At 34.2% G+C, this 15,132-nt stretch overlaps 1 protein-coding gene across 1 annotated transcript in view; it reads right to left on the bottom strand.

Annotated features, from left to right (window-relative positions):
* LOC126978966 (SET and MYND domain-containing protein 4) overlaps nt 1-14,181 on the bottom strand; it is a 28,368-nt gene extending 14,187 nt beyond the window's left edge. The window contains exons 1-3 of the mRNA XM_050828097.1: nt 14,054-14,181; nt 3,594-3,791; nt 1,855-2,026 (exon numbers count right to left, since the gene is read on the bottom strand). Of these exons, the coding sequence (XP_050684054.1) occupies nt 1,855-2,026; nt 3,594-3,791 (370 nt within the window). The 5' untranslated portion in view covers nt 14,054-14,181. The remainder of the gene's footprint in view (nt 1-1,854; nt 2,027-3,593; nt 3,792-14,053) is intronic.
* Nucleotides 14,182-15,132: the final 951 nt, after the last annotated feature.

The raw sequence follows: 15,132 nt of genomic DNA, 5'->3' as shown, positions 1-15,132 counted from the left end.
ACAGATCCCTATTGATTCATTCATCAATCATGACGCCCAAAATCTCATTAATCAGAATTGTTTCCTTATAAATGTTATGTACATAAAATGATTTTTAACGGAATTTATTCAAGTGAACTGATAAATACCTTTTTTTAAACATATATTGCTGAATCACCAATATATGCTTATAATACAGATTGATGCCACGTTTGGAAATCAATTTAAAACCTATCACTTCAGTTAATGTCAATCAATTTCAAATTAGGGATAAAAATTTAATTGTATAATCAGTAATAAAAGTGATTTGGTAAAAGCTATTTTTTTGTTTTAAACTTAAGCATACACAAGTGTAAGGTATGACCGCCGTCCATGAACTCTCGCAACAAAAGAAACTCGCTAACATGAAATCTTTAGGTATGTATCTTACACCCATAACGTCAGAAGAAGAACGCAAAATATCTCAGCAATAAATAAAAAAACTATTCGAAATGACCTGACTTTAATCATTTCTGAGCTATTAATCTGCCTGGTCATGAATCTTGTTCTGGAGATTTCCTAAGCAATCTGTCTATATCAGCCTGTGATTAAGACTAGTACTCTAAAACTGACTATACTTTTTAGTTCTAACAGTTTGTGGCGCCAGCAATCACCTCTTTTATGGTCTTCAATAGAGATTCAATAGAGATAGAGATTGTTTAATTAGTTTTTTTTAAAATAAGCGACGGCTCCATATCTACTTTGTGCTAGACAATTGCTGCAATACTGTTTTGAACACCATTCCGTTATAGTAATTTCATATTATTTCCCTGTGTGATCAAATCAGAAATGAAGAGATACGGATCAGACCCAAAGTCACCGATATAGCGCAAATGATTACGAAACTGAAGTGATAGTGGCTAATAGTTCGACGGATACATGGCCAGTGGGGCAGTAAAGTCCTCGAATAGTGACCACGTACTGGAAGATACAGTATTGGTAGGTCCCCCACAAAATGGGCCGAGACGATCTGGACAAGATTGCCGGAATACGTTGGAGGTTGGCAGCGCAGGACCAAATGTCGTGGAGATCTTTGGGGGAGGCCATTGCCCAGCAGTGGACGCTTTCCAGCTAATGATCATGAATTTATTTTATCAGCGTTTAAATATGTGAAATGCCAAAATATGATCGAAGTTTCTATCATAATAAACGAGTTCCCAAAAATCGTTGAAATGAAAATAAGAAGCTTTTAAATCTTAACAATAATTTATGGTGTCTTTATTTGGCTATTATACAATATCGACTATAGCTGCTCGTATTTTACCATGACGGGTATTGGTAAAGCCACTCTAAAGGAAAGATGCATCATTTATTTATTAAAAACTAGCTTACCCGACAGACCTTGTTCTGTACATAATAAATATTTAAAAAAAAACGACGTTCAGAAAAACCGTCTTCAAAAACCCAAAAGTAAAATAACTTAATAGAGATTTCATTTAATACACCTCTTATGCAAATCTTATTCCTATAATATTAATAAAATACTATTATTTGTATGTGCTACCTATTGATAGGCTTAAGTCTATAATGTATATAGAAAAAGTTACAAATATATAAAATTTCTAATAAGTTATTCCTATTAAACTATTCTTTCAATTTGCTTTCTGAACGACTTGGTACACATCAAAAGGAGAACATAATTGTTGTTTTTATTTAATTCCGAGCATTTTCATATTTATTCACATTTTAAACCTTCTCTGGACTTCCACAAATAATTCAAGACCAAAATTAGCAAAATCGGTCCAACCGTTCGCGAGTTTTAGCGAGACTAACGAACAGCAATTCATTTTTATATATATAGATAATTAAAATCAAGTTCTAGTTCAAAATACGTACCTGTCATCGGCGCTCGTAGAACAGCTTGACTAGCTAGTGCTAATGATTTAGTCAAATCACCATCCTTTAGGGCGGCTTGGGCAGCTAAACGTTTCTCATAAGATACTCGTGCATCCTTACCACGGAAGAGTGGCGTAATACGTGAAAATACTTCTTCTAAAGTGTCCGTTATCTGTTTAGAGAAATCGACTGTGTAGTAGTTGGGGAAAATACACATTTAGTAAGAGCTACTCTTTTGTGTAATTATCAACAGATAATCTGATTTAAGTTTTTATGTAAATTATATTTATTTTCCCACTACAAAAAATACAGATATGACGGTAACAGTAACTGTGCCGCGAGTTCGATGGTTTTATCCAATCTCAAAAAATGCCCAACGCGACTAAAGATGTTTTTACTCCAATAATGAAGAATTTAAAGGATTAGTTACAGATTTTCTTATAAAGGGATTTCTACAACGAAGACAGTGAAATTTCTAGAAGCGTAATAATAGTAACTGTAAGACCCGTCGGGATTAAGACCGCAGTTTCGATTCAATTGTTAAAGCAGAGGACGACTCCTTGCCTTAACGAACCACAGTTCAATGCAGAATGCTGATACCAATAGAAACGGAAATTCTAACTGTGAACATTGATCTCGTTAAATAATTATCTTGTTTGAAATACAGGGCGTCCCACGGCTATGTCAGATGGAGGGGAAGTACCTTAACTATTGTAGATGTAACATTTTACAAATAGAAGTTTACTATTATTTTAATTTAAATTATTATAAGTTAAAAAAAATTAAACTGCATTCATAGATTTTTAAATAATTGTCTCATTGAACCAGGAATCGAACTTATTAACGTCAGTTGTATATAGGAAATATAAGTTGAAATATAGGAAATATAGATTGAAATATAGGATAAGTATAAGAGGATAACCATGAAATTTACCATTTTATAAAAAAAAAATTCACAAGAATGAAAAGCTGACAGTGCCGTGAGGATAAATTTTGCAATTATTTAAAATTTCTATGAATGCAGTTTAAATAGCTTTTCAAATTCAAATAATTTTAATTAAAATAAAAGTAATTTATATCAATAACTGTTACTTCCCATGTGGCATAGTCGTGGGACGTCCTATATTTGGTGTAGGTATGTATTTTACACGGATTCATTTTTTATTTCAATCTACACTATATATAGGTTGAATTACTAAGTTGAATGTTACTGATAACACGAAATGTTTATATTTTAGGCAATTGTGGGTAAAAACCTCAAAGTGCATATTTGATGAATATGAAACTAATTTACTGGATGTCAGCGCTGAGCTAGTAATGCTGTAATGTAATTACTTCCTTTGACGGAAAATCAGGATTCGTGCATACGAAATTTAATTAATTGGTTGATTTTGTCAATTAGTCAATAGTCGAAATCAGGATTCGTGCATACGAAATTTAATAAAGTTCTATTGATTTTATCGGGGAAATGTTGCACGGAAAAATCGCCAAGGCGTTTTTTTTTAAATCTATAAATCATTTAATATGCTTCAAAATTTATTTGATTGTTTTGATTTACGGAGAAGGTTATGTGTTATTATATTTATTTGAATACGAGATAAGTTCATCCGTTAAGTCCGATCCGTACCCGTGAAAATACCATAATATTATTTGTATGAACGCTAGGAGGAAAGAACTATCTTTTGTGACAGATACGTTTTGTTTTTTTTTAATTGGTTTTGTGAATACTAAAAACTTACCATAGAATTCTCCATGACAGCAGAGACTTTCCGCGTATCATCCAGTTTTTCGAAAGTATTGATCCAGCCATCTGTGTCCGCTATACTCATGATTTCATCCGACAACTGCTTGAAGAAACCTTTATTATTTGAACAAATAGTAACGTCGCTGCATGCGGTTGCATATGCGGAATCCGCTTCATCATAAATTTGGGACATCTGGAAGCATTTAAAATAGAAATTAGACAAAGATTGGCTATGATGAAATTATTTGTCGTCTATGAACATCAACAAATAGATTACATACAGATTTTCTTCATAATTAAAAAGGCAGTTTTATTACCGTGGCATTTTTCTAAATTGTCTTTAAATTTCAACTATTGGCGCTATTTTTGAGCTCTGTTTGTGACGGACAATCAGCCTAAATAATATTCGGTAATAGAGTATGGACTGAACCTCTTAAAAACTTTTTTTAAAGGAAGCGTAAAAACTGGAGGTCGTTGTGGTTAGCTGTGTATAAGTATAAATTGGCTTTAAGATAAAATAGGTTTAAATTAAAATTTAGTTTCAGAATTATTTAATGCAAGTCAAAATGAAACATAATCTATATATCTAAATATAAAATAACACCCACTCACTCACTGATTGATTGACTGACTGACTGATTGACTAATCACGAAACTTCAAAAACTACGAAGCCTTCGAAAAAAATTGATATTTGGAAAGTAGCTTCTTTCTAGGACGTTAGTGCCAGCTTAGAAATGTATTTGAGAAAATCCTCCCCTAAGGACCCCCTTTCAATGTCGAATGTTTTAGGAAAGTCCTATGTTTTTGAAGTTAGAGACGTGAAAATCCACTTTTAGGTTATTAGCTTTAAGTAATAAAAGTCTGTATAAGTCATTTTGGAAAATTCCCTTTTAAGGGTAGTAAAATAAGAAGAAAGGATCCAATGAAGAAATGCAAGAAATGAGCCAGCCCTTCTGTCACCAGATGAGGCTGTATCCTCTTCTAACGCATGGGATGGTTCGTAGGGACCTCTCAGTTGCACATTTTCACTCGAAGCAGTATTTAATATTTTAAAATTCGGCAAATTGAATACCGGATTCACGACTGATTTTTCGCAGGCAACCCTTTATATATAAGTTTCATTCAATAACCAGACCGGTGACAAGTTACTGGTATCGATAAACTTGTTCATACCTGGCAACCCATGACTTGTGACAGGAAAAAAATAGGCAAACTAACTTTTGCATATACTATGGACTGCATACTTTCGATTGGTATAGAATTTGTCCATTAAAGAAACCGGTGAAATATTTTTTTTAAATTAATAATTAATCGTATTATTATGTTTAATAGTATAATTGTATTAATTATTATTAAAATATTAAATTTAATAAAACATATGTTTCATCCAGTAACCCGCTCGGTTCTATATCGGGATCCTATACTATAAGTTTTCGTAATAATTTCCCCAATAATTTGCACAAAAGCTTCCCTAATAATTTCCACCATAGTTTGCACAAATCATTTCCCCAAAAATTCCCTAATAATTACACCAATAATTTCACTAATGATATCCTCAAAAACTTCCCTTATCATTTCCGGGATAATTTGTCCAAATAATTTCCTAATCATTTGCACTATGTTTCCTCAATAATAATTTTCGAAAAATAATTTGCCAATCGCGAGCCTACATTATGCGAACAGTAGCGCACGTAGCGCCATTCAAATGTCAAAATTCGAATGCGAATATTGTCTTTGATGAAATTAGAGTTTTCCGAGCGATATCGCTAACACATAATATTATTATTCCTTTTACATTTCGTATACCTCATTAGCGTTTAGTCAAGCGTTCAGTATAAATTTCGTTTAATTATACTAATTTATTTATTCATATCTTTTTTTATATCTTCACTTATTTTATTTGACGTTTATGTGGATAAGTAATTTATTTTTCGGTACCTAGGAATTCTTCACTGCTAATCGTACGGATTGTTTTAGGGACTCCATATTAACATGGCATTTAGAGCATGCCGTACTCTATAGAACTGACCATAAATGATAATCCAGCAGATTAAGATCTGGACTAGACAACGGCTAGTCTTCAGATCTGATTATGTCCGAAACGTTCGTTTCCGGTACGGTATTTTCATTTTCACGGTTATTTTCTTTGTTAAAATGTTGGTCCATTGTAAAAAAAATCTCATCCGGAAACAAAATTTTTCTGTGACCACCCTTTGCGTACAGCTTCAGTAGTTGTTCCGAATTTACTACCCTATTCTTTTTCAAATTATTAGTTAAGAAATGACCAGTATATCTCTTATAGGCTGCAATTCCTAAGACATCTTTTAAAATACATGACATGGTTCTAGGTGCGATTTCTTCGAATTCCTTCCCTTACTACCTTTTTCTGTCGTAAACAGAGGAGGTCTCATTGTACCTATTGATACGCCGGTACACAAACATTTTACTAATACCAAGCGTATTTAGAGTTTTAAAAATTGCATTTGGCTCCATACCCTTTAAGTAATGCAATTGCAGCAATTCGGTTCTCTTTATCACCCCGCTCCATTTTAATATCGCAAAATATTGTACAATGTATTGGCGCAAAAATGAAAAAACTCACTGAACAATTATTTAAAAATGACAGATTCTGAATTCAAATGTTATATTGTTTAACTGTAACAGTATTTATGGCCAAACTAAGTAGTTACATAGTTTAGTTTCACATTTTGTAGTCACATTAGTCACATCACGATGTTTAATATTATTAAATTATGGGTGTAAGAATTATAACCATTGAGGGATTACATATCCTTTGCCCAATAGCTGATATTTCTGGCAATGGTGCATGCTTAATCTCATCTTTGTCTTACTTGGTATCCGGCAACATATCAATGGCCCCTGAAGGGCACAGTTTTAAATGCTTTACTATGAACCGATATGGAGCACCTTATGGCACTAAACGTCTTTACGTTGCTGAAATGTCATATACACACTCATATGGGTCAGCCAGTTGCAAAAGTTGCTGCACAAATATAATAAATGTATTTTAGATTTTAAAGCCGCTGTTGATTCCATTTTTGAAGGACAAAAAGAGTTCAAAGTTTTAATTAGCGCTGTAAAAGGCCTGTTCGAAACGGAATTGCGAAACGATTCCCGTAGCATTTAATGTTGGTGTCAATTCTAATAAAGATGTCTACTGTGCTCTTAATTCGCGCGGTGGAACTAAGTATATAATACGAACTTAATATACCGCATTATCCTTACATTTAAGAGGCTTCCTATGTTTTAGTTTAAACTGGTTTCTGTATCACTTTATACTTCCTAATGTTATGTATGTTAAATGCTCGAATAGAATATTACTTTTGGGATAGGCCTAGGTAAAGACGACGCATTTGTTGACTCCTGATGTTGCGGATGTCCATGGGCTGTTGCCTCGCCACAAAAGGCAAGGCATTTATTTTCACAAAATTGATTCCTTTAGAATTCTTTTTGATGTCATTTCTAATATACTAGATACTACTACCGCTTCGGAAACAAATGGCGCTCTGAGAGAGAAGAAGCGGCGCAAGAAACTCTCCCAGCATTCTTGTTTTGCGCTCTTTTCAATAAACATATACTTTATTGTACAGTCACTTCTATCACTATACAACAATCATAATCTAGTCCCAGGCTGTCCGATCACTTAGATATTTAGCTGTGGAGTAGTAGGATTTACGTCAGAGCCATTTATTAATAATACTTTCAATCACGTGATCCTCTTGTCCGTTTTTTTAAGTCACCGCCGCCTACATTCTCTTGCAATATCAGGGGAATCACAGGAGCGTTTCTGGCCTTTAAGGAAGGTTGTCGTGCTTTTTTTGAAGGTCATATCTTCCCGGAAACACCATACAAGGAAGCCCATTCCACAGCTTGACACAACTGCACCTTGGACGATATCGAGACGGTATCATCCATATACCTATATATAGATCTAATTCGTTTGCTCAATCTTATACTAATAAGGTATAACTTAGCCTTAAAAATTATTATAAATTGTTAAAATAAAAAACTCTCATGTTTCCGCGTAACTACTGCGCCTTATGTAGCATGTGATTTAATATATTCTATTCTAATTTAGGTTTTACAGGGCTTTTTTTGGATGGATTCAATGCTATATCGCCATATGTATTGTCTCTTTCTATCAAGAATTATATTTATTTTTAAATACAAGAAGTATTTAAAACATATATAATACTCATGCTGTGTGCTTCTTTGGGGCAAGTAAAGTGTTAAAAATCTTTAATAGTTTTAATCAATTAATATTTGATTAACAATGTTTAAATAGACCTATATTTATACCACAATCATAGGGAGTGCCGCTTGCGCCTCTCTCTCCCTAAAAGAAGGTCGCCTTCGATGAAGGCTTAGGGGGCTCTATTAGGTACATTTGGAGCCGCCTCAAAACCTATCAATAGGTAGCTCATACAAATTATTTTATTATTAATAAAGGTAGAGGTTTGCTATACGATGCGTATTATATTAAATCTGTATTAAGTTATTTTATACTTTTTAGATTATGAAGTCGGTTTTTTTAAAAATAGAGTTTTTTGTCTTGTGACAATTTTAAGAATTAATTGACTTAACTCACAGATGGGCGAAGGCTATCGAAAGTAAAGGAGAAGGCCTGGCAGTTAGCCTGGATATAGCGTAGGCCATTGATCGTGTATGGCAAAAGGCGCTTCTCTCAAAACTTCCATCATTTAGGCTTCCCGAGAGATTCTGTAAGTGGACCTCCAGCTTCCTCACTAGATCCAGCATACTGATCGTTGTCGACGGTTATGCTTCAACCCAAAGCCCGTGAATTCTGGAGTGCCCCAAGGTTGTGTGCTGTCTCCTACACTGTTTCTTCTGTACTTCATTTATATGTTAGTCACCCACATACAAACGATAGCCCCGGTCTTAGACCAGTGCCAGGAAAAACTTGTATCTTCTATCAAGTCCCTCTCTTGAGAAGGTTGTGGATGTGGTAAATGGACCTTGTCCAATTTAACCCCCAGAAGAAGTTCACGAGTTTATCACAAATAAAATGACATTTGTCGTATCACCACTCTTCAACAATACCTCCCTTAAAGCCTCGCCTAGTATTAGAATACTGGATCTCGAAATCTCGAGCGATTGTAAATTCTGCCGTAATCTGGAGGGCGTGATAAATTGAGCACGGCAATACTTCAAGCTGGCCCACATTAGAATGTGGAATACATGGAATATGGAACATTGCTGTCATCTCTGGTCTGGCGCACCCCAGTACCAGCTCGAACCATTTGACAGCGTGCAACGCAGAGCTGCTCGAATTGTCGAGGATCTAGTGCTCTGTGAACGGCTGGTTCACTTGGTGTTGCGTTGAAACATCGCTTAATTGGGTGTATCCTACGGCATTTGATACGGGGAGTGTAACGAAGATTTGTTTCACCTTTCCTGCCATCGAATTCTACTTTCGCACGGCACGCCACAAATTAAGATATCATTCCCACCATCTGGATGTGTGGTGTTCCTCCACAGTGCGGTTTTCAACGAACTTTCATCCACGTACTACAAAGCTGTGGAATGAGCTTCCTTGTGCGGTGTTACCGACATGGGTAGCTTCAGAAAAAGCGTGTTCACCTTCCTTAAAGGCCGGCAACGCTCCTGAAATTCCTCTGGTGTTGCAAGAGAATGTAAGCGGCGGTGATCACTTAACACCAGGTGACCCAACAATTGCTGCCCAAGTCAATCAGTGCATGTCGTCTAGTCACGTGAAAATCTGATTCCTCAAACGTGGAACTTTAAATCATTTCCTGATGTTAAAGTCCAAATAACGAAGATACTAGATCGCAGAAGTGGAAAATAATGGAAAGATTTCTTCTGTGTTAACCCAATTATAGCAAAACTGCAAATCTGCGAAATCTTGATCTAGTGTTATTACTATAGCCAGTTATGTCCACCGATGAATCTATACCGGGTCCTAGGGGAGGTACTGGACAGAAAGAATCAAATCGGCGCTCTCGTTCCGTTGAATTATTTGTTACTGACGACTTATTAGTTACAGTGCGACACACATCCAGATGGTTGGGATGAAATCCTAATTTATGGCGTAATAATAATAATGTAATAACTTTAAAACAATTGCTGCGTACTTTGACATAGCCACACTCAATTATCTCGTACGCAATTCGCCTCTTACCAGTATTTTCAGATGTTTACAAAAAGGATCGGTACTTTAACAAAGGCATTAATTAGTAGCTATCAAGCGAATTGAACGTTCATTTGTTTCCCCTCTAACATAAACTAAAGCATTTTTTACTTTGCGACGATACCGCACTTATTCCGTATTCTCTTTAACAGATGTCTATATTTAGCAATACTGTATTAATAGTAAATGTCGGCCATTGTACTTGGCTAGCCTGTTCTACCGATCACCGACCTTTCGATCAATATGTATGAAGAGTTAATAAATCTAAGCCATCAAGGATTTTAAATTATGCGTTTTATTTCACTTACCTAATTACTATAAGTTACTTTGTATATTTGTTTCCAAATTAATAAATACCCTTTTTAATAACAACGTTTGTAGTTTTGTCGGCTTTGGATGTAAAGTCGAGAAGTAACAGAGTAATAATAGATTTTATGTTACATTTACAGAGGTCGGTACAAGCTGAATTTATATTTTAATTTACCTCAAGCAATTCTAATTGAATGTTACAACTTGGAAGAGTAAAATTTAAACTTTTTAGAATCCCTAAATCCCTAACTACTTGGATTTATAATTGAGATATGCTTAGACAGTAATTGAAAAGAATTCAATAAATGAAGATTGAAAGAAACAAAATGTTTATAAATTATTTGGCTACAAAAACGTATGTTTTGTTGACATATTTTTTAGGTATTAAAGAACGGGTTGGTTAACCTACTGTCCTGTTGAAATTGGGTAATTGTCAACTCCCATTCGTGCACTGCAAATCTTAATTGAGGCATAAAAGTACGTGGAATTCGTACTTGAATACCGTTACATATGAGCTGTTCTTGCAAAAATACTAGTAAGTTAATGTTAAACTCAATCCATAGCCCCTTGCTTAATAAAAAACACTCTGGAAACCAAACACAGGCTCATTAATAGGACGCAAGAATAATTTAATACTGGCTAGAACATTATTGATTGTATGAAAATAGACATGGGGCTGTGGTGTCGACGAGCCGTGTGTTTTTGCGGGAATACCTGGAAGTACATATCGATATTTTTTCTAATTGTATATGTGTGATTCAATTTGAATACTAACGACCTTACACACAAACTTGGGAAAAAATTGGACGTAATTTCAGAAAAACTTACAAAACCACAATAATGTCGAAATTGAGTTAAGAACACAAAACTGGTCACGTGATTAACGGACTGACAAAAAATGGCCGCCCTACTGTCACTCTTTAAACGACATTATTACTTAATTACTAGGCTAGTGGGCTAATGCCCAACCTACATGTATGGAATACACTAATATTTATTAAAATTTTAAACACGAATTCCGTATTATGTGATGTTTGTCGCTTGGAACGTTTTTCAGGAACTACATCCAATTATACCTGAGAATAAACCAAGATTAATCAAAATGTTGACAATCGGCCGTTTTCAATAACGTATCTCTAGTTACGGATTTAATGACAATATCTTATCTGTCCATAGTTATGTTACATATAGTTATATTATTAGTTATAGTTCAATGCTATCTGTCGAAAGATTATTGAAATGTAAGTAAGCGTAAAATAATAGATTTGTCTACGTCTAGTAAGTTAAACTAAGGAAAGATAGAGGTTATTGAAAACGGCCGTATATCGCTGACAACACTGTCAATACAATGATAAATCTGAAGTTATCCAAATGTCAAGCAGCTTTGCAAAAAACGCACTATACGTTATACGTCCGAATAAACCATAAATCATAAGCAAAATGCCTATTTGTAAACATTTTACAAAATCTTGGTATAACTTATCTTAATCTCAGGTATGACTTTACATCAATTTTATTTGTAAGGCCGTAAGCATTAAGATTTTCATATATTTGCTGATCGTAAATCAACAAATTTTCAGCCACTGCTTCAATTATGATATTATAATGCAATTGCCACAGTTAGAATTACGTTTCTCCTTACTATATTCAAGGAGCACAAAACAAAGAACGTTCTAGCACGTACTTTGTGTCATTCCTGGCACTTCTGCACTGCCTTATCATGGTATTTTATGAGTATCATTAGTTTTCATCTGAGAAGCGATTTCCAAGTATATACGATCTTTATATAAGAATTTAACTATCTGACGAGTGGAGACTGTCAATGTATTCATTTCTAATATATCTTATAATAACACCCTGTATTATTTCATATAACTATATCACACCAAAATTAAATCGCATGGAGAGCTTTATAAGCGATTGATAAGCGTTATTTGTGTGATGCAACGAAAATACCTTAAAATGGGGTTGCTTATGATTCTTATCATCATCATTATCTAAGCCGGAAGACGACCACTGCTGAACAAAGATCTGCCAAAGATCGCCATGAGGATCAGTCCTGCGCTGCCCTCATCCAACCTTTTCCGGCGATCTTGAACAGACTATCGGTCACTAGGGGGGGGACACCAACACTACGTCTTATGGTGCTCCATATTTATTCATATTTTACTATTCACTTTTTTGCCTTCCACTTTTTAAGCAAATTTAACGACTTATTCATGTCTAATATATAATAATAAAGGAATTAAAATTGAAGAACAAACAGCGTTCTTTCTAATACACCTCAGGCGGCATGATCCTCAAGCTCCTCTTTGACACTGCTCATCGGGACACTTGTATAATATTTCTATTTGCATTTTGCTTTAATGGTCACTTTGATATGTAAAAATATTATAAGTTCTGAGTATATTAAATGGGAGTCTGGAAAGATTCGCAGCGAAAAAATAAGGAGACGGTTTCAAGGGCATATTTATCACAAACTGCTAGTTTACCGATTTAAATACCGTTTACATCCTGAATGAGAACTCGCCCACCGATTAAATGTGAAAAATTTCCTTTATGTTTTAATAAGTGGTAATTTTTATATCAACATGGCAGTAGGTAATGTATAACATGCTATCATGATTCATTAAAATTTAACGTGAATATAGATTAATTATGGTATATTTGAAAAACTTGTATCAAGTTCAAACGTCTCAACAAAATTGTTTCACACGTTATTGTTTACGCTACAACCATTTTGGCTTGCAAATTTCGATCACGTGCAACGGAATGATGTTTGAATTGTAGACCCGAAGCTTTATCGCCTGGCGTTGCGTAGAAACATTTCGTGTCTTCCACAGAAAGTGTATACAGAATACGTATGTATTCTAAAGAGATGTTAAATTTCACATGCCACTAACTCAAAAATCATCCCCACGTTCTGGATGCTGCTGCGACTAGAATAAACTTTCTTCATCACTTTAACCGGCTATCATATTTAAAAGGTTTACAACATGTGTCTGTACAGGTTCACGTGGTGTTTAATAATTGCTTTGATACTAAAATAAGCCAACATGAAATATATAAACTTTATAGGATACTAGCTTTTACGTAGTCGCAGCTACGTTTGCGTTGAATTTAAACTTTGGGCAATTTTTTTATCTCTTAGGATACTTTTCAAATAATATACATACAAACTGCTCTTTCCACTGCTGACAGCGCTTTTCTATGATACGGCGCATATCCCTTGTCATTGTGGATAGTCTCTTTAATAGTATTTCGGTGTGAAATTTAATCTCCTATTTCACCCAGTGTTGGACAAAGTTTAAAAAATTCGCGAACAAATGTTTATAAATTATTTCTTATCAAATGCCTACAAAGTTTAATGGTTTTATCATCGATAATGACAAATTTCCATACAAACTGCCATTCCCTATTTCAACCCCCCCCCATTTATTATTACGCATTAAAAGGTAAGTAAGTACACTTTTTCAAGCTCTAGTCTATCTCTGTACTAAATTTTATCAAAATTGGTTAGGTGGTTTAAGCGTGAAAGCGTAACAAACAAACCTACACACATACACACGCCGACACCCACATACACCACTCACACACATCACACACTCACATTTATAATATTATAAGTAGAGATGAGGATGACATTACAGAAATAAAATTGACGCATACATACATGCAAGTTAGCTTCAAAACAATTAGAATCAGGTCACCATAAGAGTTCGTTAGTGCAATTCTCGAAGATACCAACGATAGGTTCATTAATTCTAAAAAGAAATAAAAGTAGAATTTTCTAAACTTTCTTTAACCGTTTTTAAGATATCCGAGTCTTCCTCAGAATCATCTAGTAAATAATTCTAGCTACTAAAGATTAAAATATACCTTATAATATTATTTTTACTTATAATGTTTAGAAGAAAGAAAAATATTAAAATATTACTATTATTAAAGTACTTACTGGAAAAACGAATAGTATCTTAACAAGAAACAGCGGTAGTATTTAAGAATTTAAACTATATTTCTCTTCTACGAGACTGCGCACAGCGTGTGATCGGCAATACTGTACGTGAAAACAGCTGCTAAAATTAGCTCTGTAAATATAAGAGTGTTCTATTTCCAACAAACCGTAGTCAAATGTTAGGTGATGCTTCAATTATCACTCGATGTATCACGAAAACTGATACTGTTAAATAATTCAAAGACCTGTGAACTAAACAGGATAAATCAAATCGAAATCTTATAACAGCAAGTTACATCACATATTTAAAAAAAGGTGGTACATTAGATAAGCAGACAGTGTACAATTATTAATTAATTATTAATGTCTTTGCCTGAACCAACATATTTTTTTATGTTGATCAAAGTCCCCATAAAAATAAAAAAAACTATGGTATATGACCATAGTGTTTTGATTATTAAAATCCTTTCTCTATGTATGCGCAAGACACACTAATAAAATCTAACTCCTAACAAATATAACAAAAATATACTAGTTTCTACAAAGCACATAATAACAATTATCTAAAAATCGAGTGGTTGAATAATTTTTCAAACTTATTACTAAATAAGACATATAAACACCATAATGCACATAAAAACAGCACAATAAACTAAAAAAAGTTCTACAACTTATTTGGACGATGCATAATAGTTTTTGATAAGCTTGACTCATGGGTGATTTTTATTCAATTTATGTTAACTATAATAAAATGGTAGTATCTGGGTGTTTGTACATTGGATATTTTTCCAAAAACCGTCTATCTGTATGACTGATTTTTTGTACAAGCCAATCTCTGGAACTAATGGACAAAATTTCATGAAACTTTCACTAGCATTAGTGTTCAGCGTTTTTTTTATGAAAATAAGGAACAAGACGAGTAGGACGTTCCGCCGATGGTAATTGATACGCCCTGCCCATTACAATGCAGTGCCGCTTAGGATTCTTGAAAAACCCCAAAAATTTTGAATGGCACTATAACTGCGCTGCGTCACCTTGAGACATAAGATGTTAAGTCTCATTAGCCCAGTAATTTCACT

Source organism: Leptidea sinapis, chromosome Z (genome assembly GCF_905404315.1).
Source record: "Leptidea sinapis chromosome Z, ilLepSina1.1, whole genome shotgun sequence".
In the NCBI taxonomy this organism is placed as follows: Eukaryota; Metazoa; Arthropoda; class Insecta; order Lepidoptera; family Pieridae; genus Leptidea; species Leptidea sinapis.
The sequence above is the reverse complement of the archived record's forward strand: the minus strand, read 5'-3'. Positions and strand labels throughout refer to the sequence as shown.